Below are 23,747 nucleotides of genomic sequence, written 5' to 3' on the forward strand. Positions count from 1 at the left end.
TATTGTGGTCATCTAAGGGTCTTACTTCTCTATCATACTTAAACAACTCAGTGAGCCAACTGAATGTTCTTGTGTGTTCCGCCAATGACTTGCCGTTTCTTCAGTTAAAATTTAGCAGATGTTTCTCCAGAGATCAGCTGGAATTTCTTTCCAGTAACAGTTCAAAGATTTAAAGGTAATAATATAAAATAAGAGCTTTCAGCTATAGCTCCTCCCTGCCTTGACACCTCCTTCATTGTTTTCCTTATTAGTGCCCTTTATCCCTTTTTGTTTCCTTGGTTACTTCCCTTTGAAAAAGGTACCCAAAGTGGCAAGCAGTGGGTTAAAATGTGCTCCTAAACGGTAAAATCCCTTTCATTACTCACCTCAGCAATGGAGCTCTCAATGTCCCTGCATTCTTCCCCTACCTCACTTTCAAGCTAGATGTAAAGAGAGGTGGTGGAAGGATAATTATTTATTGAGAAGCACATATTCTTTCAAATACAACTGATCTGAAATACCATGCTGGGACTTTGCAAATTAGGCTACCCAAAGTTTGAAGCAGCATGCCCAAAATTGCTCCTTAAACAACTATCTGATGGGGAAGTAACTGCAAACAATATTTGTGACCCAGTCTATTCATGGGACAGCCAGGCTTTTATCTTTCAGAACGGGGAGCCCCTGGCCATGACAAGGGACTCAGCTGTAAGCTTACTGAAGTTAACTGATTACTACCAGCGATTACTTACTTTTCAAATATGCAGACGGAGAGATAGCTGATGCTAGTCAGGTCCACACTGCTCTGAAGCGCTGCATTGAAAAGTGCCAGGATGATTTCTACCAAACGGTTCAAGAGAAACAAGCTGAAGTCCTCATCAAAGAGCTGGAGCAGGAAATGAAATTGGTTATGAACGATGGTCACAAAGAACGACTGAAATGCCTTATATTTGCCCATGTAAAGGTGTTTCAGCTGGTAATAGACACTGGATGGGACATATAATCTATGTAATGTGATACTCATGAATGTTATCAACTCATTTTAAGGCAAATAAAACATTTCAGTACCAAGAGAGGGCTTGAGATCATTTTCTGGCAGGAGGGAAACGACTGAAATGTCTTATATTTGCCCGTGTAAAGGTGTTTCAGCTGGTAATAGACACTGGGTGGGATATAATCTATGTAATGTGATACTCATGAATGTTATCAACTCATTTTAAGGCAAATAAAACATTTCAGTACCAAGGGAGGGCTTGAGATCATTTTCTGGCAGGAGGGAAACGACTGAAATGTGTCATATTTTCGCTTTAAAACGTATTACAGCTATATTACAGATAAAAGAGACTGGATTTGTTCTTATCTACCCCACATAGCCCACATGAATGTTATAGCGTCAGTTTGAACCCTAATCTATTTAATGTGATAGGACCTACTCATGAATGTTATCAATTAATTTTGAGAATAAAAAAACTTCTTCTTGAAAAATCTATAAGCTGGGAAAATAATGCATGGTAAGAAAATACATGTTTTATGGTACAAAAAAGACACACAGAAATAATTTCGATTACAGTGGTTTAAAAACATAAAGAAGGATAATTGACTCACGGACAATAGTCCTGTAGTGCTATTGACTAGTATGACTGATCAGACGTCGATCCCCGTACAACGTCGATGTCTTGTCACCTTAAAATACCAAAATACATATGTGTTAATCAGTGGCGTCACTATGCTGTTTTATTCTGGGCTAAAGCCTCGGATGTTATTTAATTAGCCCCGAATATAAAAATAAAAATAATAATGATAAATAATAATATTTATAAACATTTATAAGTAGACTAGTCTAGATAGTCCTTTTGCCAAGAGAATAAACAACAACCTGTTTACCACCTCAAGTGAATTAACCTATCCTATCCCCAGTCAGATCCGTGCGTATTTGTGTGTGTGTGTGTGTGTGTGTGTGTGTGTGTGTGTGTGTGTGTGTGTGTGTGTGTGTGTGTGTGTGTGTGTGTGTGTGTGTGTGTGTGTGTGTGCGTGCGTGCGTGCGTGCGTGCGTGTGTGTGTGTGTGTATATGTGTAAGGTCTGCCTCACTTATATTCATTTTACTCTGAAATAACTTGAATGGAACTTTAGATGTTTGGGGATAAGCAGCACAGCAGTCAGGTAGATATTTAAAGCTATAAACCGCGTATTTCGTTTATTTAGATAAGGCATTATGAAAAAGTTTGCATTTACAATACATTTGGCGCAAGAATTCTCTTGAGTAGAGACAATAAAAATGCGATAGGCGTGGAAGAGAGACGGAGAAGGGAGGAAGGAGAGGAGAAAAGGATTAGAGGGGAGAAGGAGAAGACGAGAGAGTATTGACCAGAACTGTATGGACTGTATCTATTGTTTGTGTGTGTTGTGGCATCCCGCCACTTAAATCCCGGCCCGGGAGGGTCCGAGGCTTTGACTCCCTGAAGTACATGAATCACGACATGGAGGAGAAAGGGATTGTTGGCCTCGAATGTCTCACTTAAGCCCCGCTTCCCGCTGCCGAGGGACCAACGCCTCGGCGCTGCAGGAGGCGGTGGCGCCTAGATGCTGACCGCTGCCGAGTTGGTGGTCCCTCGGCAGTGGGGCTCCGGCGGGAGACAACCGGGGGCAACAATCCCTTTCTCCTCCATGTGGTGGTTCAGTCTACCTCAGATTGATGTGGACGTGGAACAACCAGAGACGTCGGAGAACCCTACGCGGTCGTTTGATATTCATAATATCGTCTGGAGGCTCACACAGCTTTTGGCCGTGATAATATATATTATATGATATGGATATCCATGTGTAATATGATATTATTTAGATATAGAGCTCAAGGACTCCCGTGTGTTTTAGGATATTACCGGAACACAACTAAAGGCTATGTGCGCCTCGCCAATACACCACTGTAAACAGAGCGCTTGGTACCGTGGCGAGTAGGGTCCGACTGCGTCCTGCGTCCTAGAAATACACGCCCCTCGTGGGAAATACACGCCCCTCGTGGGAAATACACGCCCCTCGTGGGAAATACACGCCCCTCGTGTGAAATACACGCCTATACAGAGTAGGGTCGGGGGCGTAGTCGGCCCTGATTGGTCTGATTCACGACGGCGTCTCTTCTCTTGTCGAACCTGCTCCGGAGATGTAACGAACTGGTCGACAGCAGACAGCAGAAAGATGATTGCCTCGATTGATTTGGTAAGTGGACTGCATTATCAGTCAGAGATCGTATACTGTCATTGTTCTTGGTGTAGTTCTACTTTAAATTTTCATGTACACTCACAGCGTAATAATGTGTCGTCAATCCAACCACAAATTGGCTGCGTTTTTGGGATGTCTCTGCTAACTTTTCTTTTATGTTGATATTGCTTAAGCTTAACAGTTGTTGCTTTTCATGTTACCTATTTAATTGTTAAGTACCGCGTTTGATGCCGTGTTGGTTTTGTCGCAATATACTCTCACTGGTTTGTATTGATTTGATTATCATCATTTCGCCGTGTTACCGATTTGAAGTTGTCATCCCATGGCTATGTCTGTGGTTAGCCGCTAACTAGTAGGAGCGGGAAAGGATCTGCACACTGCTTGCAAAGGACTTAATTAGATCAAAGATGCCTGAGGAAGATCTGTCTGTTTGTGTGAGCCATGTTACAGCATCTATGTCACACCTGCGCTTACATTGTATACACTTGCATTTATCTATAGGGTTGGTTTAGTTAAATCACACATTGGATGCCTAAGAGCTGACTTAAACTGTAAATCTGGTTGAATTGTTTGTGCAGCAGAAATGACTTTTTGTCTTTTCAGATCCATCCAACTGTCCAACATGGATCTCTGATGCAGCCAGTGCGGTTGGGACCCGATTCTTACGGGTGCCAAGTTTGTAAAAAAATGTGCGATTACCCAGCCATGGTTGCACATCTTCAAACACATGACAAAGCAGCCATATCTCACAATGGTAATTGAAAGTTTAATGCATGTCACTAATGTTTTATATTCTCTATGTTCTTTATGCTTTTATCAAACTCATAACATATCAATTAGCTTGTGATGTAGTGAACAAGGTATACTAACAGTTAATATTTTCTAATTTACTTTTCTGTTCCTTTTTGGAAGGCTACAAAATCTATAGGTGCCAACACAACTGTGCCAACACTAGATCTCCACACTACCACTGTGTGTGCGCAACCATTACTGGGAAAAAAGCGTCATGCATAAAGCACCTGCAGACCTGCCCTGGCATGAGGACACAATTGCTGAAGGACACAATTGAGGCAGCAGCATGGTGCCAGTTGCAGACCTTCACCGACCACGTTTCTCTCCCGATGGTCATTGGGGTGGAAGGTGCAGAGCAGCAGGCATTATTAGCAGAGCTGAAATCCGTTGACCGCAGTTGCTCGGAAGAAAGCCCAAACAGGATTGAACCGTTCCAGTTCTTCTTCAATTCAAAGAAGGACTACGAAATGTTCTGTGTGGAGATGTTTGACCGGAGAAAGCTGAAAGTGTTTGCTTCTTGGGAGTAGCGACATTTTACCCATTGTTTTAATTGAACTGGGGGACCGGGGGCCGATTCTTTATGTTATCATTTATATAACCAGTTCTAAAACCATTTTCATTTGTCTTTATAAATAAAATGATGTCACGGTATTATCAGTTGTTTCTTACCAACTTGATAGTCTACACCACATTCTGTGCACATTTCACTGCCAGCCACTCTGACATGGTTAGAGTGGAACAGCTTCGTAACAGAAGAGTTAACGATGACGTTGGAAAATTACTCCCCGATCTCAGTAGGAAATCACAATCCTACGTTATTCCCTGATCTCAGTAGGAAATCACAATCCTACGTATTACGTCATCACGCTGAGAGGAAATCACAATCCTACGTATTACGTCATCACGCTGAGATTGGTCAGTCGAGGGGCGTGTATTTCCCACGAGGGGCGTGTATTTCTACACGGGGCGTGTCTTGCCAGGACGCAGGACGCAGTCGGACCCTATTGACCGTGGCTGAAAGGTGCTCAGGACCACACCCCCATCCTCCTCCTTGACCCGCCTCTCTCCTCCTCATTTGCATTAAAGCTACAGACACCAAAACGGCGCATTTGGAGAAAGCTCAATGTGCGACTGGCTCGTAGTGACTGTAAATCTGCACCACGGCTGAATTTCGGGAACGACTTCAAATATTGTGTTTGGGGCCTACTAATATTATGTTAAAGCATCCATAAAGTAGCATGCCATGGGACCTTGAACGTTTAGACATTAGTTCTTTTTCACTTTTTTAGTTTACAGTGAACAAGGGCTTGTTGGACTTGGGGGTAAGGTCAAGTTATCGCGGTAACTCAAATTATCAAAGTAAAACAAATTTTCTTCTAACCTTACAGCTTCCTGGAAAATTTTTTAGTGGACTAGTGTCCACTAAAAAATGTGCAAGACTATAAGTTCAACGTGTCTGATGATCATCATGCCGCTGGTCTGTGCCACTGCTTAACAGGAGTGTTGTTTATTTACTAGGTCGTTTGTGTCACTCTCACCGGTCATCCTGTCTCGTCCAACATATCAAACCTCGCCGGCACGCAGTGTCCCCTACCCCCATGTGTTTACTTGTAACTGCTTGTGAAGGGGACAATGCACTGAGCCTCCACTGGAGAATGATGAGAGTGTATATAAAGAAGGGACATGAGGCAGGCTAGGGCCAGTCCTGATCTTCACCATGCGGGGCTGGATCTTATGTTGTCTTGTGGCTTTGGCCGGTAGGTGCTTTATGAGTTTGATATTAATTTATTTTCTGTTTAAAGTTGGAAGCCTAGACACTTTTATTTTTTTAATTGTATAAACCTTATTTTAAGGCATAGATATTCAAGATTGTTCATTATTTATCTGTTTTTGATTGCGATATATTAAAATAATTTTTTCACACATTTTAGCAAGTCAGAGTCTTCGTTATGGTGAGTCCCATGTTGATTTATCCAGAACATTATTCAAACCCATGAATTACGTAAACAGCAGGGCACAATAATATTATTTATGTGGATTTTTAGATCTGAGCTTGGAACCGAAGAAAACATACGAGTACAAATATGTAGGCCTGGTGAATTTTGGACGAGGGTTGCCGCACCTTGCCGAGTCCGGGGTAAGACTGACGTGCAAGGTGAAGATCTTCAGTGCATCTGCACAAACGTTCATGCTCCAGGTAATACACCCACTGCTACAATCAGGGTTGGTAATATATACAATATATTATAACCAATTATTATCATGTTAATGACAAAAGTTTTGTCATCGATTTCTCAAGACCTTTACAAATATCACATATTCAAGGCTACATAGTAATGTAGCCTTGAACTTCAATGAAATTCTTAATTGTGGTCGATTCTAGCACTGTTTGAAGTCAGTTTTACCTGCAGGATTAATGGATCTAAGAACATCAAATTGTATGCTTTATGGCTTTGAGCAGCGATGAAGGATGAGAAGATGTCAAACTTGTGGATTCAACAATCCCTAACCCTAATGCTGTAGGCCATGAAGAACATGTATCAAAAATGCCCCACATTCACCAAATAAATGATGTATTCATGCATTCCTTTTGTATCTCAAAGGAAGCATAGCACAGAACATGAAACGAAAAAAATAACATAGAGACCTGATACGATACCGCATGTACTTGGAAGGGTATGGAAGGGCTGTTGCAACTAACTGTCTCTCTCTCTCCCTCTCTCTTTCCCCCCAATCTCTCTCTCTCTGTCTCTCTTTTATTTCTCTCTCTCCTCTTTCTCTCTCTACTTCTCTCTCTTTTATTTCCCTCTCCCCTCTCTCTCTCTCTACTTCTCTCTCTTTTATTTCCCTCTCCCCTCTCTCTCTCTCTACTTCACAGGTTTCCGATGTGGCCTTCGAGGAGTTCAACGGCGTCCCCGGTAAGAGCGCCTTCGTCGGGGCCCTCAAGCTGGCCGCGCGCATCTCGGCTCAGCTGGCCAAGCCCTTCATGTTTGAGTACGCCGGGGGCCACGTGGGGAACATTCAGGCCCCGGCGGGCACCTCTGACACCATGGTCAACATCGTGAGAGGAATACTGGGCTTCTTCCAGCTCACCGTGAAGACCACCCAGAACCTGTACACCGTTGAGGAGGTTGGGGATCAAAGTACATCATAATAATGTTTTTTAGGATTCATAATCATAACATTTTACAATGATTTTATAATAACAGTTATTACGATCATAATAACCTAATCGTAACATGCTGTTTGATGGATGGCTTTCTTCAACGCTCCCTTTTAATTCCTGACGATACATCACAGAGTTGATCTCACCTCTTGTTCTCACATGAGGAGCCTTTGATTTAAAGCACCTATTGAACTGCTGCTTAAGCGTTTGATAACAAACCTGAAACTCATAGCATGGCAGGCCCCAGTGGGAATCGAACCCCCTATCTTGTGGCTGTTAATTATAGATTCACCGTTCCAGAACATGAAAGCATGACAAGCCGATTCTTAATGGTGTGTGTGTGTGTGTGTGTGTGTGTGTGTGTGTGTGTGTGTGTGTGTGTGTGTGTGTGTGTGTGTGTGTGTGTGTGTGTGTGTGTGTGTGTGTATGTGTTTGTTTTTTTGTGTTGGTTGGTTGTGTCCGTGTTTGTGTGTTGCTGTGTTTGGTTGTTGTGTTTGGGTTTGTTGGTGTGTGTGTGTGTGTTTTGTTATGTTTGTGTGTGTTGGTATGTGAGTGTGTGTGTGTGTGTTTGTTGTTACATTAATTGATATGTGTGTGTGTGTGTGTGTGTGTGTGTGTGTGTGTGTGTGTGTGTGTGTGTGTGTGTGTGTGTGTGTGTGTGTGTGTGTGTGTGTGTGTGTGTATGTAAGGCTGCAAGGCGGCTCTATAAAGTAAGGCAAAGCATTAAGCGCTGTACGTTGTTTGTGCCATACAGCTGGGGCTCCACGGGCTGTGTCAGAGCCACTACGCAGTGGAGGAGAACGCCGCCAAGGAGATGATCATCACACAGGTCGTTGACATCACTGTCTGCAAGGAGAAAGCTGTACTCTACCGCGGAATGGCCACCGCTGTCCCAGACGAAGTGGCGAAAGAGGTATCAATATTCCCCCAGCACTTGTGAATCACATGAGGACTCCTGAATCACATCAGGACTTAGCCGTATTGCTTTCAGATATACATGTAAAACGTGATATTCTCCTGATATTCTCCTGATGGGCCGTATGTCTGAACAACATATCCATATCTCAGTGCATATATGAGGTGTTTACATTACATGCTTCACCAACCGACACATAACAAGAAGATAAACTACAGACAGTAGCTATTGTGTTGAACGAAGAAAGAAAGAAAATGTTGAATGAAAAAAAGAACATGAAATTAAAACAGGGAGTTAATCTTCTGCCACGATTGGTAGTCCGAGCCCTGCCCGTCCTTTATTGAATAATATTTTGATACAGCTATTAGTATACCTGTAGATAAATACACCCGTAGACACAACTGTACATACGCATACAAACAGTGTCTAATGTATATAAACTGAAGATGCAGTATATATACACTGCAGCATCCAAATACATGTAAATTCAGCGGAATTAAGGGAGGCTTATGAGTAGAGCGCCATGGTTGATCTCCTCTGTTCTCCGTGTGTGTGTTCCTGAATCAAGAAAGGTGAATCCATCATGGCGACGGTGAAGTACGTCCACACTGTCAAACCGACCGCGGCCGGGGGGGTGATCACCAAGGCAACAGCCCTAGAGCACCAGCATTTCACCCCCTTCAACGTAAAGGGCGGCAGTTTCAAAATGCTGGCGACGTAAGACGAGATAGATCTCAGGGTACATCTACCCTTTCTAAGGTGGTTCCTTTTTCGTCCAGGTCCGAGATATACGTGCTTCTGAGTGTCCTTCTTCTGGCAGGAAGGAGCTGGTCTTCATCAGTGTGACGAACACGACTGCGGCCCTCACCTCAGGCGCCATGGAGCCCAAGGGAAACATTGTGTACAAGTTTGTGAACGACCAAGCGAACCTCCCCATTATGATGCAGAACCTGGACAACCCCATACCCAGGGTAAGGACGCGACGTCTGGGTCAACATGTTTCATATGACATCAGGATGCTATTTATCATGATGGATTAGGTGAAATACTAAAGACAGAGATAGATTAAAGATTCAAAGGTTTTTCTTAGTCACAATCTCATACAGGATGTGCAGTGAAATGTTTGCGTGACTTACTTTCTGTGCTTAAAAAATAAATAAAATACAATAGAATAAAATAGGATAAACTCTGGGAAAGGTACTGTATTGTGCAGTATGGCTAGGCTAAAAGTTTCAAAATGCCAGAGGAGTTAGCTTAAGAACAAATTTGACATTTTGATCATAATCATTTTACTTAATATATGTTGAATAGAGGTAGGCGGATTGGAATGGAAAGTGTGATTATTTCTAATGAGAGCTTTTCAATTAATAATACAGGCATCATAACAGGCGTATGTCACAAATGTACAGATTTGTGTGATGTTTGTTTATTTATTACATCATATATCTTCTAATTGATCTCTCTCCTAGATTGTGGAGCTGGTCAAGCGTTTGGCTGCGAATAACATCTACCAGGTGGACAGCGAATCTACTGAAGACGTGATGAGGGCCTATCAGCTCCTCAGGGTCGTCCCCTTCGAGGGACTGGACACCATGTGGAAGCAGTTTGCAGGAAATGCTGAACATAGGTAGACGTTCAACCCCACCTTCAATGTCACAGCAAGCATTGAACTGAACTATTGGACAACACAAAACCTTTGTCAACATGCAGCCTCCTTGAAAATAATTGTAAAAGCCTCAGAATGCAGCGATTAAAAAAAAAGAAAAAAGACGGTCTGAGCCGAAGCGAATACCCCACTCCCTTTTCTGTGCACCCAACCATTCCCATGATGTTCAACGTCATATCGAAGAATTCAGTTGAACTAGTCGGAAACACGAAATCTTAAGCCACCTGTGGTTCCTAGAAAATAATTGTTAGAACTGTACACCCACCCATTCCCACGACTTGGTCCATCTCTCGCCGTGGATCAGACGCTGGTTCTTGAACCTGGTGGTGGAGGTCAATGACGCACGCGTCCTGCGGTTTCTGGAGGTGCGCTTCAAGGCCGGAGACCTGGGCTCCATAGAGGCCTGGCAGACCCTGGTGCTGGCCTTCAACCACCTACAGGTCCAGCCCGAGCTGATCGAGATGGCCAAGGTAAGGTCTCGACCATGTCGTCACCGTGTTTGAACACAGGACCACGACTCAAGGCTTAGCTATGGTTCTACGTCGACGCAATGCAAGGGGGTTTACGGAGCCCTTGCATCCTTGCGGACCCTCCTCGCGTCCTGACGTGCACCTCCCAAAAATTGGAACCTTGCATCGAGGCGACGCATCAGCGAGGGCTGTGATTGGTCCGCTCACTAAAACCCAACGCAGAACCAAAACATGTTCAGGACTGCGTTGAAGCGTCTGCGTGGTCATTGCGTTGCGTCGACGCGGAACCATAACTGAGCCTCTACACGACGCGTGGTGTGTTTTCTCTTTTGGTTCACCATAGGGGTTCCTGACCATTCCATTCAGTAAGTCGGACCAGTTTGTGTGGCACACCGTGGTGCTTTCGTATGGATCCCTGGTGTACAAACACTGCGCCTACTACACACCGTGCCCCGTCACTGCTGTGCAGGTAAACCCACACATTCGGGCAATGAAACCCATCCATTGTTCATTCTTCAAATCGTTCAGCTTTGGTAGCTTTCTGTCATTGATTCCTGGCATGGTAAAACATACTTCTATATTTTTAAACCTCATTCATATCATATAATACAATATGATTTATAATTTATGCATTTATAATATATGTATTAATTTATATATAAAATTCATATTTTATAATAAAACAAATGACATTTATGTTGTCTGTCTATACTATAACACATACATACATATTATATTATGATGTATTCATACATTACTATTGTGACGTCACATTCATTCCAGTTCTCATATAAATTTACATATATCTCATTGATCAACATTGTAAACGGTTAGTAAGGCAAGGCAAGGCAGCTTTATTTATGTAGCACTTTTCATACACGAGTCAGACTCAAAGTCCTTCACATTGAAACAAAGGCCCAATCCCATTTCTACCCCTTACCCCTTCCCCTTACCCCTCCCCCTTGTTTTGAAGGGGGAAGGGGTAAGGGGAAGGGGTAAGGGGTAGAAATGGGATTGGGCCATAGTCATACAATAATGATAAATAAATAAAGGCAACGTTAACTAAAAATGCATTAGTAACCTTCTTCCCATTGGCTGGGATCCCGGGGGGGCCCTCAGCCTCTGTTGGACATGGCCCTTGACGGCCTGGCGAGGGCCAGCGAGGCGGACATGGTGCTGGCCCTGAAGGCCCTGGGCAACGCCGGCCACCCCGCCAGCATCAAGACCATCCTGCGCTTCCTGCCCGCCGTGGCCGCCAACCCCGTGGCGCTCCCCGCACGCGTGCAGAGCGCCGCCGTGCAGGCCCTGAGGCTCATCGCCGCCCGGGACCCCCACACGGTAACCGGGGACCCCCCGACCCGCCGTACCGTTGATATGATTAATGATATGTTTATTGATATGATCATCAGATTGTGATTGTCGTACTATAAGCTAGGTCGTTATAAACTGCTGCTCGTTATAAACTGTAGATCGTTATATGCTGTAGGTTATTATAGCAGGTTGTTATAAACTGTAGGTCGTTATAAACAGTAATTCGTTATAAAGTAGGTCGTTATAAATTGTCTGTCGCCGTTACAAGCATGCACCTTAGACCGCTATGCTGTGATCAAATAAGGCTGATACTTTGAATGATAAGTCGACAAATTCAAACCATTCAACACGTTCCCTTGTGGATTCTTCACAAGGGAACAAGGGAACAGCTTCATACTTAACCTTTATTTTCTGACACTTGTCGAACTGATCCCTCTTCTGGGTTCCTTCCCTCGGGGTTATGGGAGGTTTTCCCTTTCCCTTCAGAAGGTCTAGGTGGGGTAGGTGGGTGTGGCTGTATAATGTAGGGCCTGTGAAGCCTTTGTAGACTGTCACTGTAATGAACAATCCTGATTCAGCCCATTTGGAACCAAGATGTCCACCATGGCCAACGTTGGTCCATCCAATTGAAAAATGGATTTCCCTTGACATCATGTCCCCCAATCTGGCCCCCAGGTCCAGGAGATCGGCTTGAGCCTGTTTCTGCAGAGGGACGTCCCGGCTGAGCTGCGCATGCAGATCTTGGTGATCATCTTCCAGACCAAGCCCCCCATGGGACTGGTCTCCCTGCTGACCTCCCATCTGATGGAGGAGACGGACCTGCAGGTGGCCAGCTTCGCCTACTCCTACCTGAAGAGCTCCGCCCGCTCCACCGCATCAGACAACAGCTACTTTGTGAGTGAGGCGTCTGAGCGTATAGCTGTGTACAGTGTATAGCTATCGTCTGATGGGAATGGTTTTATTTTCTTACCCTCAACAGTGTTTTATTATTGTGCTTTTTTAATATTGGCTGAAAATATTGCTTTTAGGAATAACTCTTCTTTAAAGTTGAGTGGGTTGATAAATGTGTACATAATAATGTCATGCTCTACAAATCCAGCATTATTTGTGTAAAATGCTGAATTTATTATTGGTTAATCACATCCCATGCCTCACATTCCAACCCAGTCTCACGGAAATATGTGACACTGTCACGTCACGTCATTTAATCTATTCATTCGTGATCTGGGACACGTCATTTCAATTTTTCCGTGTCAAAGGACAAATTTCAAACTCATTCTAAAAAGAAGAGATGAAGCAGCTACCTTTTTTTCCGTCGCGGTTTGCCTACAGAGCAGCCTACCTGCATTAAATATACCGTGAATTGTCACAATTTCTCAGAATTAAAGAGGAAAGTAGAAACGGGTGGCCAAAAGCTGTCATATTGTTAGAAATGTGTGCTTTTGGCACGAATTACATGTCGAATTACGTGTCCCAGATAACAAATGAATAGATTAAATGACGTGACAGTGTCACGTATTTCCGCGAGACTGGGTTGCACATTCAACCATCTAAGCATTCTGTTTCTTGTACACCTCCAGAAATCAGCCAGTAATGTGTATGTTTAGCGTAAAATTTCTCTCTCTCTCTCTCTCTCTCTCTCTCTCTCTCTTTCTCTTTCTCTTTCTCTCTCTCTCTCTCCCTCTCTGTCTCTGTCTCTGTCTCTGTCTCTGTCTCTATCTCTCTATCGCGTTTGTTCTTCTAGTTCAACCACCTGCAACATGGCTGTCAAAATCCTGGCCCCCAAATTCGGTCGCCTGAGCTTCCGTTTCAGCAAGGCCATCACCATGGACTGGTTCAGTGGTATGGAGTCCTAACATCAAGTGCATTTGGGACGCAGGATTGTCGAGCAGTAAGGGCAGGGTTTGTTCCCGCAGGAAGGTTCTGGGTTTAAACCCAAATGTCCTCAGTCTGTCAGTAGTCATCCCTGAGCGATCGACTCACTTTCTAATGAAGGATACTGTAAATCGTTTTGGATAAATGGGACGCTCAATGACTTAATATCATTATTGCTAAGGTGAAACGCAGTGTTTGCGATACCGAGGTCACCGGGATTCCCTCCCTGTTTGTTAAAGGTGACATATTATACCACCAGGTGCTTTAGCCGTTACAAGCCGTTTGGAAAATCTGCCTCTTCTGACATCACAAGTGGTCACTTCCACCTCGATGTTTGCTGGATAGATCAGTCTGCCAGCCTACCCAGTGGACTGTAGCAAACGTTGCTCATCTATCCGTCATACGTCTAGGTGGACACGCCCACTTGTGATGTCAGAAGAGGCCGATTTTCCAAATGGATTGTAACTGCTTATCACACTCACACCTGGTGGTATAATACATCACCTTTCGATCCCTTCAGATGAATTCCTAATGGGCACCGCCACAGAGTTCCTGATGCTCAAGGACAAAGCAGACATCTTCCCCGCTGAGATGACAATGAAAGGGAAATACTACTTTATCGGCAGGATTCTGCAGCTCTTGGAGGTACATGTAGGATAGGTTTCATGTATTTTTTAACCGACTCATTGAATGAAATCTGTTCAAGGCTGAAGGAGACTGCACCCTCTATAGCTCAGGGTTTCATGCACAATTGTGCTCTTTTTTCCCTTCATTTCGTTCACACTAAAGTTTGGCATCCGACCTGAAGGGATCAAGGAGCTGTTTGGCACTGGCATTCCTGGATTCACTGGCGACTTGGGTTTGACTGACTTACAGGCGGTTCTTAAAGTGGTGAGCTGCTCACTGACGTTCAACAAAGAATGTGATTCGTACAAAATGTGTTTCATCACGTGAATAGAAGAACGTGTAATTGTCCAGTGTGTGAGCACCACGGTGAGATGTGAAAGATGGACTATGTGTCAGTCCTGACTGTGATTGTGTTTTTCAGATCCAAGGCTGGGAGAAGCTACCAAGTGATAAGCCTCTTATGACAGTTTTCTCACGAGCCTCTGGTCAAGAATGGTTCTTTGCTGATTTAAAAAAAGAGGTTGTCCAGAGTTTGAACAAGGTAAGAAAATAAATACGAAACGATAATGATAATTAATTAATAATTATGATCAAATTGAACAGCAGAAAATTGCTCATGCGGTACAGTAAACATTTTTGTAATCACTCCAACGTTGATTCTGCAAAGGTCAGGACACGGAACATAATAATCAATAATGTTGTTTTGCTATTTTTGTACACAGGCATTCAGCCCCACTGCTTTTAAAGACAGTCCTATCTTGGGAATCATTGACGACCTCAAGAAAGGTTACTCATCGCATATGACCAAGGCTTTCCTGATCTTCGAGACCCGCTACTTCCAAGCCAGCACCTTGGGCCTCCCCATAGAGATCAGCAAATACTACGAATCAGTCAACGCCATCACAGCTAATGGTAAGGAAGCTGTCAGTTTTCAGAGACTAAATTAATGCATATCAAACCCTAACCCTGACCCGGAACAGCTAACACTAACTCGATTCATAACCCTAAAATCTAACACCTATCCCTGACCTGACCCCTAGTCCTAACCCTAATACTGGACCTAACCTTAACTGTAGTCCTAACCCTAGTACTACTGAACCTAAATTATAGCCCTAACCTTAACCCTTACCCTAGTACTGAACCTAACATATAACCCTCACCTCAATCCTAGTGATATCAGCACTAGGGTGGCAGATCATTGCTAACATAAGGTATAGATCTTTGCTGATCCATTTTAGAAAACCGGGGTTTGTTTTGGAGGGTCTCACAAGTCTCAAGCAATCATTAAATCATCTACTTAGTCTAGTAGAGTGACTGCGATTAAGCTCATTGGGTCATTGACATAACAGGCAGATCTTGTCAGATAAAAAATATTTTCTTTGGAAGCAGATCCACTAAAGATAAAGTTGGTGTTGCAATCACTTTCAAAGCCAGAAATGGGTTAACGGGTCCAAAAGGTTGGGAACCACTGATTTAACACTAGTCCCAACCCTAGCCCTAAACATAACATATAACCCTTATCTTAACCCTAACCTAAAACCCTAACATATAATCCTAATCTTAACCCTTACCTGAACTCTAGCCCTATCTTAACCCTAATTTTATCCCTAGCCCTTTCCCTAGCCCTAAACCTAACATATAACCCTAACATACCCTAATCTTAACCCTTACCTTAACTCTAACCCTATCGCTAGCTCTAAACCTAACACATAACCCTAACATACAACCCTAATCTTAACCCCAACCTGAACCCTAGCCCTATCGCTAGCTCTAAACCTAACATATAACCCTAACATACAACCGTAATCTTAACCCTAACCTGAACCCTAGCCCTATCGCTAGCTCTAAACCTAACATATAACCCTAACATACAACCGTAATCTTAACCCTAACCTGAACCCTAGCCCTGCAATAATAAGCTTGGTCTGTTTTGCAGTCAAGGCGGCAGTAAGCCCACCAGTGACGGACCATCTCGGACAACTCCTGACGGCTGACATTTCTCTGGAGACGGACGGTTTCATCGGGTATATTTATTCCCCAAATGTTTTAAGTTTACACGGCTTTATGGCACGTGATACGTTTCCACTCCACTGTTAAATGTCCACATGTGGACAAAATGTCCACATGTGGACATTTAACATTACAAAAAAAAAGTAACTGATATGTATTGTACTGTAACTAAACATGAATTATATGTGTGTGTGTCTGTGTGCGTGTGTGCGTGCGGGCGTGTGTGTGTTTAAAACGACAAAAACATTCAGTTCCACCAAAGACTTATGGATGTTCCACGGGATCAACACCGAGCTGTTCCAGTTCGGTACAGAGCTCAAGACCAAAGCCCCAACCTCCATCCCATGGAAGTTCTCCGCCAAAATGAACATCGCCGAGAAGAAGTTTGAGCTGGACTTCCCCCCTTGCCGAGCACCTGTAGAACTCGTCTCCATCAAGTGAGTGCAGGCATCCATCCATTTCATCCTTTCAACTCCCTTTATTGAAGCTTCTGTTCTGGAATATACCGAATTTAACATGCACAACATCATGTTCAATGTCCACCCAAACGCGACTTTAGAGTTGTCTTTAACTTTAAATACATGCCGTTAAAGGCGATATATTATACCACGTAAGTGTTACATGCCGTTTTAGAAATCTGCCTCTTCTGACCTCACAAGTGGGTGTGTCCACCTAGATGTATGAAGGATAGATGAGCAATGTTGGCTACAGTCCACTGGGTAGTCTGGTAGACTGATCTATCCAGCACACATCTAGGTGGACACGCCCATTTGTGCTGTCAGACGAGGCAGAATTTCAAAAGGGCTTCGAACGGCTTAGCACACTCACACCTGGTGGTATACAATGTCACCTTTAATGACCTGCTCAGGTGGGTTCAGGTAATCGCTAAGCTCGAGGACGCCTCAATGTAGACCTTCAGGCATACAACCTCACCACTGCCTCGCTGTTTCGCAGATCCGACGTGTACGCCGTATCCAGGAACATTGAGACGCCGGCTCTGGCCAAGATGACCCCGATGATGCCCAACGCCAGGGACTCCAACGACGAGATCGTTCTCAACGGCTCTGCCATTGTAAAGAGCGAGCCGCAGGTATGACCACCGTTAAGAAGCCCTTTTATGAAATGACTTCGGTGGCTCGAGGGCTCTCTATGCTACGTTTCATCCCCTCTTTTTCAACCTACTTTTCTGTCCGTCTCCGCTGACTGCTCCGTGAATGCACTAAAGCCCATACAAATATATTGGAGGATAATACTTTCCATTTTAAATGGGCTTTTTGTGACCGGTAGTATAAGCATCTTTGGGGAGATTTCAGAATTAATGGCGCTTGTAAGTAAGATATAAGAGCTATAATCTCATTGTAATTTGTTAGAAAAGTGCTGTAGGTGAGATATAATAGCTATCATTTCAGTGTAATTTACAATCTGTCCCCAGCTCTTAGGGAGTGAAATGCCCAATCAGGGCATCAATTTCCTGATCTCAAGCCTCTGGGTAGCGGACACCATTTCGCCTGTCATTCACAGGTGCGCGAATGCAACACAGAGAGCAGGAAGTGGGGGACCAGAGAGGAAGGAGGGGACAGTTTCTATTTTTTTATATCATGCTCTCTTCATCTTTTCTGCTGTCTCTCTTTGCGTCTCTTAAATCCGACCAACAGCGTCTTTTTAAAGGCAATGTTCTCTGTCATTTAAAAGGTAGTGTTCCCAAACCTGTGGACTCCGGCACCCAAGATGTGTGCTGAGAGTACGGTGTTTGGACTGGGCATGTGCATGGAGTCCAAGCTACAGAGAGCCTATTTCCAGGAAGAGTACCCCCTCTATTACTTCCTGGGGTACACGCACCTCGCCATAAACATCGTCCCAGGTACTGCCATGTCTGTTTAACATCGAAATGATGAATTCACATGAAGTATGATACAGTTAAAACAGAATGTTTAGATCTTATCACAATTGTAAATACTGTTATATATTTGTATACAGTGAATACCAAGCACTGATAGAAATGGCAGAGACTTTTCCTCATGGGATTAAACTATCATCCTGACCTTTTAACCTACCCATATCAAACACCACCAAGGCGTGTTTCTTATCCAGTGTGAGATTGGATCTTACCAAGCAGACGATCAACGTAAGCAAACATCACGTTCCTCATTGCATTCCCAACCATCTCTCTCCTATCTACTCCTCAGTCCAGCCCATCAAGCCCGTGGAGAAGATCCACCTAGAGGTGAACGCTGGTCCCGGCAGACATCCCATCAACGCCAGGCAGCTCCTCGAGACCCTAAGAAGGCTCTCCAAGGTATCCGTCGTCCGTCGTCACCTCCTCTGCGTTGGTTCCCATGCACACCTCCACCACCCCTTCTAATGCGTGTGCTGCGTCCCGTGTTCCCCAGGAGGCCCTGGATCATCTGGGGTCCGACTCGGGGTCCAGCAGCACAGAGGACCTCCCGCAGACGCCACGTGATATCGTCACAGAGGTAGCCCTGTTTTCATGATATCTTATGAAATGAAAGTTAAGGTGGTCACAAAATGAAAGTGAAACTGGTTTAAGACTTGAATGAATGAATCAAGGGGGTTTTGTGCATTTCCATATTTGAATGATGTGCTTTCTAGTTTTGACCATGAGACCTTTAAGCCACCAAGCTCTATACTTATAAATCTAAATATCAGCTTGATAGAATCTTTCAGCCCCAATGAAATCCACAGCAAGGGTGGTTGACCTTCAAACTGAATTACCCAACACACACACATACACACACACACACACACACACACACACACACACACACACACACACACACACACAAACGTCCAGGGTCTCACAGCTTCCTTTTCGATGGCCTCAGATCTTGGAGGCGTCTCCGGAAGCGGTGTTCAACGTGCGTGCGCTGGCCATGGGCGGCATCAAGCCGGAGGGCTTCGACGCGTCCCTCTACTACACCCCCAGGGCGCAGCTGGAGGACGTGCAGCTCATCGTGTCCCAGACGGGCGAGGCGGCCAACTGGAAGCTGTGCACCAACGCTGTGGTAGAGAAGGCAAACTCCCTGGCCAAAGTAAGGACCCTCGAACCCACCACCAGGTGACTGGCGTTCGGTCCGTTTAGTGTGGGTGTGCGTGTGTGTGGGTCGGCTTAGCTCAGGAGGTAGAGCAGTTGTCTTGTAACCGAAAGGTTGCTAGTTCGATCCCCAGCTCCTCCTAGCGGAGTGTTGATGTGTACCTGAGCATGATACTTAACCCTAACTGCTCCTGACGAGCTGGCTGTCGCCTTGCATGGTTGACACGGCCGTCGGTGTGTCAATGTGTGTATTAACTGATGTAAGTCGCTTTGGATAAAAGTGTCTGCTGAATGCCCTAATTGTAATTGCAAGTACGTGTGTGTGTATGAGAACCAGCGACATGGTTATGTGGATACAATAAGCCTGAACAATGAGATGCCTGAACAATGAGCCTAGTCACACCCTAGTGTGACTAGGCTATTTGGAGTCATTATTCTGCTGTGTGTTACTTCATGAATGTGTGTGTGTGTGTGTGTGTGTGTGTGTGTGTGTGTGTGTGTGTGTGTGTGTGTGTGTGTGTGTGTGTGTGTGTGTGTGTGTGTGTGTGTGTGTGTGTGTGTGTGTGTGTGTGGAGCAGGCCCACGTGAGATGGGGGGCTGAATGCCAGTCCTATTCGATGTCCATGCAGGTGGGCACGTCCCACCAGCGCGGCACCAGGCCCGCTCTGAAGGCCACACTGCACTGGGCCAAGGTCCCGGAGTACATGGTGACCATGGGCAAGAGGTGAGGAGCATGACACGGATCCCATGGGGAGGAAGGAGCCATCGTTGGATATTATTGGTGGAAACCAAGGGCAGAGTTTTCGGATTAAAGGCAGTGTTGCCAGATTGGGCCAGATTTCCCGCCCAATCTGGCAAACCTGAGCGCTGCAGCGCTCAGGGTTGCCAGATTGGGTGGGAAATTTTGGGTGGGAAATTTGGGTGGGAAATTGTGTGTGTGTGTGTGTGTGTGTGTGTGTGTGTGTGGGAAATTTTCCCACCCAATCAGTGTTTCCCACCCAGATTGGGTGGGAAACACTGATTAAAGGTCTAATTATAGCTCAGGTAGTTCAGACCAGGCGTCCTGATTGGTCCACCAGACCAGAATGTGATCCAGTAGTGAAATACCTTTTGGGTTGCGTAGGTGTGTACGGATTGTTTTAAGGTAATTATTCAGGGAAACGGAAATACAACTCGCAGTAAGTGTTTGGTTTTGAGAACTTGCCCTACATTAGGACTTCATTTTTGATTGCATATATTTTTTTCTCAGGAAACTGTGGTATAGTATCAATATTAAATATGACCCTCTTTGCTTCCTTGTCATTATCGGCAGTTCAGTGATGCTTGCATGTACATAGCTCTGCTCAAGCTCCTTATTCTTAACCATGTGACCGTATAATGATGGTAAAGCACAACCTCCCGTGCAGTGTTGCTCATTACTCACTTAACCTCGTGGACTGGAGCGACTACAAATGTATGTTTACAATAATAAAGAGTGCGAGGTTAACAATCACATGGGGGTATTATTATTTTTCCACAATGTCTTGTTTTTAAACGATTTATGATAACTTTATGCTCTGTACGGTGACCTTGGGTGTCTTGAAAGGCGCCCTTTAAATTAAATGTATTATTATTATTATGTTTGATCCTCATTTATACTCCGGAGTCAATTCTACACACACATGGCAATGAAAGTATAATTAAAATAAAGTGTAATACACACTATCTAACTGAAACTATTGCTACAACGAAACAATAGGCAGGACAATCTCCTCGTTGGTTTGTCCCCTCATCTTACAGTCGTTCTAAGCAGCTTAAAAAAAGAGAAGCATGGGACGCCCTGGTGGCTCACCGGGTAGATCGCGTACCATTAAGGCTTAGTCCTGATTCGATTCCTGTCCGTGGTAGTTTGCTGCAAGTCCTCCCCTCCATCTCCAATACCTTCATATCTAACTCTATCGTAAAAGGGCTAAAACAAACTCTGTGTGTAAACTAGGATTCTTCAGGTCTTAGCAAGTGGCTCCGTACGATGTGCTCATACGTGGCTAATATTCTTCACCCCTCCAAACCGTCCACCTGCCCAGTATTGACCGATACATCCCAGGCGTGGCTCTGCTGCTGGCCTTCAAGGAGGAGCACCTCAGCAACCACAAACAGGAAATGTCCGCATCGGTGGTCGCAGCGTCCGCCGACAGCATCAACGTCAGCGTGAGGTTCCCCAAGGTAGGGTTGGAGAGAACACACTACCCAAAAACAAGCATGACGAGCAACTTGAATGCATTGGTAAATAAGCCTACTGAATGGTACACTGTTGGTCTTCATGTTTTTTGTGTCTATGTTTTCTGTTCTGGAAATAGTACACAGTGTACCGCCAGGCGATTTCCACTCCATTCGCAGTGGCAAACTTCCAGGGGACTGAGGCTACTGGGAACACAACACAGAACCACGCATAAGAAACGTCAGCGTCATAACCTACCTGCTCGATCGTAATTGAAATATAATCTTAATTAAAATGTTACAGGCTGCAAATGTGTTTGTGTGTTTGTGTGTTTGTGTGTGTGTGTGTGTTTGTGTTTGTATGCAAGCACACATGCATGATTGTGTGTTTTTACAATTAAATTGGTTGTGTGTGTGTTTGTGTGTGTGTGTGTGTGTGTGTGTGTGTGTGTGTGTGTGTGTGTGTGTGTGTGTGTGTGTGTGTGTGTGTGTGTGTGTGTGTGTGTGTGTGTGTGTGTTCCAAGCATTGTATGTGATGCGTGTTAATTTTCCTCCAGATGCATGCAAGCAGTGTCTGAGCAGAGTGCCTTGTATGTTTTTGACTTCTTGTATATTTGATGTTGCAGAATGACAAGAATCCAATGAAACTGCAATAGAAGACCCAAATGTATCAACAATCAATCAAGTTTGTAAATAGATTCATGCAAAACGACAATTATCCAAATGTGCTTTCCCCCACGTCTTCTTTCCAGGAGGCTGGCAAGGCTGTCATACATTTCAGATTTTTCACCTGAAGAAATTATTTGGATGAAATTAAAATGCAGCGACGTAGCAATTGTTTGCTTTGTATTACTTCCAGATTCCGCACACCATTTTGAAACTGATATCCTGGGACACTACCGTGTCGCCTCAACCTTCTCTGTGCTACAGTAGTGAGCTCCTTTTCAGCTTGAGTCATTGATTCCGATTTTTCTGCAAGCCATAGATAACGTGCTGTCCTTCATAGTTGGTTAAGCTTTCCACCTCTTCAGAGGTTTTTTCCAAAATATTTTCACAAATACCGATATTATTGCTGACCGACATAGTTCAGAGAATTTGCCTTGAAGGTAAACAAATTTACGACCCAAAAACAGCCCTATTCAAATATTTCTAACCCCTCTTTGGCAGAGAGCAGAGACCGTCTTCTTAACGAATAATGTGCTCTCATTTCTGACATCCCGATTAAATCGCAAAAAGCAAATACCTGCCTTTTATGAATTCCGATCTGATGCGTGGATTATTATCACATCCTATAAACGCACAGAGCAGGCCTGCATCGCAGTGGATTTTGAGTGGGAGTGCGAGACGCCATGACAGCTGTTTCCTGTTTGCCACCATTTAAGCAGGTAATGAGCAAAATCCAAAGCCATGGCCTCCTCTCCCTCTTTCTGTTTGGTTTCGCCAGCATGGTAAATAGGCATGGTAATCAGGCGACTGGGGCCATGTGTGTTTATGGATTGTCAAGACAAAGAAAAGCGGGACGTGTGTATTGTTTGACCGGCCTTCGCGGGCCGAGGGTTGTATTTACATGGTCGGGGTCACCTGCCCTTGTGTGTTTTAGTTTTGTTTGCATGTCTGTGAAGCTGACCCCCTGAACAGTACGATCGAACCACCTTGGGCGGTGTTCAATGTCACCATAACCTCACACACATAGGCCTACCCCGTGTTGCGCCTGAGGCAGTTCGACTCGACGGACTCTAAACCGCCTTCGCAACGTGGTTTGTGAAAATAAGCAATATAGCTCATGTGTATGATGATTTGAGTGTAATGTAATGAACACAAGCGCCATTTCCGAAGCAGAAAGTGCTGTGCCCGGTGCCAAATGTTCATTTAAAACCATTCCAGTCAAAGGGGATATAATGACCGTGCGGTAACTAACGAGTGGTGCGCTAACTACCTCCGTCTCTGTTTCTCTTATCCGCACTGATCTCGCCAGATGGTGTTAGGCTGAATATGAGAAAGAGAGAGAGAGAGAGCGAGAGAGAAAGATTTCTGTCATTTAAAACCAAAGGAAATGGAATGAGGGCCCTATATCACACCACTGTGGGCCATTTTACATCTCTAATAGCCTGTGGGCTGCCTAAGTGCCTTTTGGACAAGATAATTAGCACTATGTGTGTTTGTTACAGGACCTATGTGTCGAGAGTGAAATCACTTTGCGGAGTGACCGTGGGTCATGGCGACCTTCAGCCCATCACATCGTCACAGAAGGCAAACTCACCAAAGCATTATTAAAATAAACCAATTGGGGCGGTTTGACAAGGGCATTGCCCTCTTTTTAATCAGTATTTTATATAACTATCTGTTAGTGACACAGCTTGTGGAAGACACAAGGTCATCAGCACACCTGATCTTCATCGTATCAGTGATAGTCTCCCTCTAAATCTCTCTAATGTTGCTCGATCAATGCTATGATGAAACGGTGTTGATTTTC

The 23,747-nt window shown here is 44.4% G+C and overlaps 1 protein-coding gene across 1 annotated transcript; it reads left to right on the forward strand.

Moving 5' to 3' along the window:
* The first annotated feature begins 2,946 nt into the window (after positions 1 to 2,946).
* On the forward strand, positions 2,947 to 22,333 carry vtg3 (vitellogenin 3, phosvitinless). The gene is made up of 28 exons (XM_030373409.1): positions 2,947 to 3,190; positions 3,797 to 5,742; positions 5,917 to 5,937; positions 6,031 to 6,182; positions 6,864 to 7,115; positions 7,906 to 8,064; positions 8,636 to 8,784; positions 8,888 to 9,038; positions 9,537 to 9,694; positions 10,038 to 10,203; positions 10,547 to 10,672; positions 11,323 to 11,541; positions 12,190 to 12,419; positions 13,259 to 13,356; positions 13,910 to 14,034; positions 14,179 to 14,280; positions 14,438 to 14,557; positions 14,739 to 14,928; positions 15,953 to 16,040; positions 16,278 to 16,463; positions 16,981 to 17,116; positions 17,719 to 17,887; positions 18,213 to 18,322; positions 18,417 to 18,500; positions 18,870 to 19,076; positions 19,657 to 19,802; positions 21,142 to 21,280; positions 21,415 to 22,333. Exons 2-28 carry the CDS (start codon positions 5,703 to 5,705, stop codon positions 21,508 to 21,510), a joined length of 3,819 nt encoding a protein of 1,272 aa, XP_030229269.1. The 5' UTR covers positions 2,947 to 3,190; positions 3,797 to 5,702; the 3' UTR covers positions 21,511 to 22,333.
* The last annotated feature ends 1,414 nt before the right edge of the window (positions 22,334 to 23,747 follow it).

This window comes from Gadus morhua, chromosome 12, assembly GCF_902167405.1.
Source record: "Gadus morhua chromosome 12, gadMor3.0, whole genome shotgun sequence".
Lineage (NCBI taxonomy): Eukaryota > Metazoa > Chordata > Actinopteri > Gadiformes > Gadidae > Gadus > Gadus morhua.

Coding starts and splice junctions, on each gene's coding strand:
- vtg3 (XM_030373409.1), top strand. CDS start 5,703: ATGCGGGGCTGGATCTTATGTTGTCTTGTGGCTTTGGCCG. Junction 16,041..16,277: donor GAGACGGACGGTTTCATCGG/GTATATTTATTC, acceptor AAAAACATTCAG/TTCCACCAAAGACTTATGGA. Junction 17,117..17,718: donor TTGTAAAGAGCGAGCCGCAG/GTATGACCACCG, acceptor GTCATTTAAAAG/GTAGTGTTCCCAAACCTGTG.